The 2,408-nt window shown below is 39.5% G+C and overlaps 1 protein-coding gene across 1 annotated transcript in view; it reads left to right on the forward strand.

The window, feature by feature from the left end:
• PKHD1 (polycystic kidney and hepatic disease 1 (autosomal recessive)) overlaps positions 1 to 2,408 on the forward strand; it is a 535,504-nt gene that overhangs the window by 451,754 nt on the left and 81,342 nt on the right. The window contains 1 exon segment of the mRNA XM_012648551.1: positions 1,472 to 2,400. Within this exon segment, the coding sequence (XP_012504005.1) occupies positions 1,472 to 2,400 (929 nt within the window).

A 2,408-nucleotide genomic window follows, 5' to 3' on the forward strand; every position in this document is an offset into this window, starting at 1 on the left:
TCTCACGACTTGGTCACTATACCTCTTCAATTTTAATATACCTTCATAAATTCTCCATTCCAGTCTTCTCAATCTACCTCTTCTCCCACTGACTTGTAATATTATCACCTGTTCTCCCTTACCCTTTTTCCATTATAGATCTGTGATATTGTGATATAACAAGAAATATAGATATAGATGATACAGATATATGGGTTTCTGCTCTTGGTTCCTGAGGCAGAACTGCTAAAACCCCTTTAGATAGTAGTACTAAGTGAATCTTTTGTTCTAATATTTCGTCTTTGACCCTGATTACTGACATAGAACTCCTCAGACCTTTGTAATTTCTTGAGTGATAGGAGCATCTGACACTGAGCCCCTACATCCCTTGGAATTTTGGGGTGATAAGAGTATCTTCCAATCTAATAAGGCAACTCTTGGTGAATTCCTGGATAGCCTCAGGATGGGAATTGGTTTCCAGGGGAACACAGTATGTGAATAGAGGAATGGAACTTTAAGCTCCATCCCCTGACCTCTGGGGAGTAGAGAAGGGATGAAGGTTGAGTTGATCACCAATGGACAATAATTTAATAAATCTTGCCTGCATAATGAAGCCTGCATGAAAATCTAACAGGACAGGTTTGGAGGGCTTCCAGTGGCTGAACATGTGGTGTTGCCTAGAGGGTGATGCTTTTAGGGCACAACAGCTCCTTACCCCTTCTCCCGTACCTTGCCCTAAGCACCCCTTCCATCTCGCTTTTCATCTGTATCCTTTGTAATATCCTTTATAATAAATGGGAAAGCATAAATAGTTTCCCTGAGTTCTGTGAGCCTCTCTAGCAAAGTATTTGAACCCAAGGAGGGGGTTGTGGGACCCCTGATTTAAAGCTGATTGGTCAGAAGCACAGGTCACAACCCAGGGTTTGTGATTGGCATCTGAAGTGTGGGCAGTATTGTAAGACTGAGCCCTTAACTTGTGGTCTCTGACACTGACTCCAGGTAGATAAGGTCAAATATTGAGTTAAATTGTATAACACCCAGTTAGTGTCCAATGGAGAATTGGATGTCGGTAGTGAGAAACACCCACACATTTTGACCAGAGGTGAAGCATCATGTATTACATTGTGTGAGAGTGGTAAAAAACAGTTCAGTTTGTTTTCCACTCAAGAGCCCTTAGTGATTATTTCTTCATCTTAATTTTTTTACTTATTCAACTCTTTTTTCACTTAGCTATCATCTCCATTATTAAATTTAAATAGCATATATTATATTGCATATACATTTAAAATATGTTAAATGTCTATTACTTAATGCACGTGTCTTTTCTTATTTTACCCAAAACTTCTTTGCACTTTCAGTTTCTAACACAATTAGATGTTCAATAAATATTTCACATGGTTACAGATAATGATGAGAGTGATGGATGGATCACAAATCATCTTTGAAAGATTATGACTCATATGTCGCTTGTTTATTTTCCTTTATCTTATAGGTACATTTAGAGAAGAACAGAAATGCACATATCGATCACTGATGCATGGCTTCATCTGCAAACAGACCGACCAAGTGGTCCTTATTCTTGACAATGCTGGTGCCACTTGGACAATCCAGAAGTTATATCCAGTTGTATCTGTGACTAGTGGTTTTGTTGACACCTTTAGTAGTGTAAATGCCAATACTCCTTGCTCTACCTTAGGGTCTGTATCTACTTTCTATTCCATTTTACCTACCAGGAAAATTACCAGAGTCTGCTTTATGGATCAAACTCCTCAAGTTTTGCGTTTCTTTCTACTGGGGAACAAAAGTACGTCCAAGCTTCTTTTGGCTGTATTCTACCATGAGCTCCAGAGCCCCCGTGTTTTCCTGAGGGAAAGTTTTATTCCACCCACTGTGGTTCAATCAGCTTCCTTATTGCTAGATGAATCTATTGGTGTCAACTATTTCAACATTATGGATAACCTCTTGTATGTTGTTCTGCAAGGAGAGGAGCCCATTGAAATACGCTCAGGTATTTCTATTCATTTAGCCCTCACTGTGCCATATTCAGTCTTAGAAAAAGACTGGGAAATAATGATACTTGAAAGACTAACTGACTTCTTACAGATTGGCCAAAACCAAATCAGATTCGTTCATGAGATGCCTGGCAATGAAGCGACCTTAAAGGCCATTGCTGACAATAGAGCAAAAAGAAAGCGCAATTGTCCAACTGTCACTTGTGTCAGTCATTATAGAAGAGTTGGTCAACGTAGACCTCTCATGATGGAAATGAACTCATATGGGGACTCACCACCAACCACTATGGAAACTACCTCAGAGGTGATCATCTTTGAAATTGGTGATTTGCCAACAGTAAGGAGCACTGTAATGATTCCACCCTTATCTAGTAACAAACTGCAGAATTTGGCTCACCAAGTCATCACTGCTCAACA

This window comes from Propithecus coquereli, unplaced genomic scaffold, assembly GCF_000956105.1.
Source record: "Propithecus coquereli isolate 6110/MARCELLA unplaced genomic scaffold, Pcoq_1.0 Scaffold29, whole genome shotgun sequence".
In the NCBI taxonomy this organism is placed as follows: domain Eukaryota; kingdom Metazoa; phylum Chordata; class Mammalia; order Primates; family Indriidae; genus Propithecus; species Propithecus coquereli.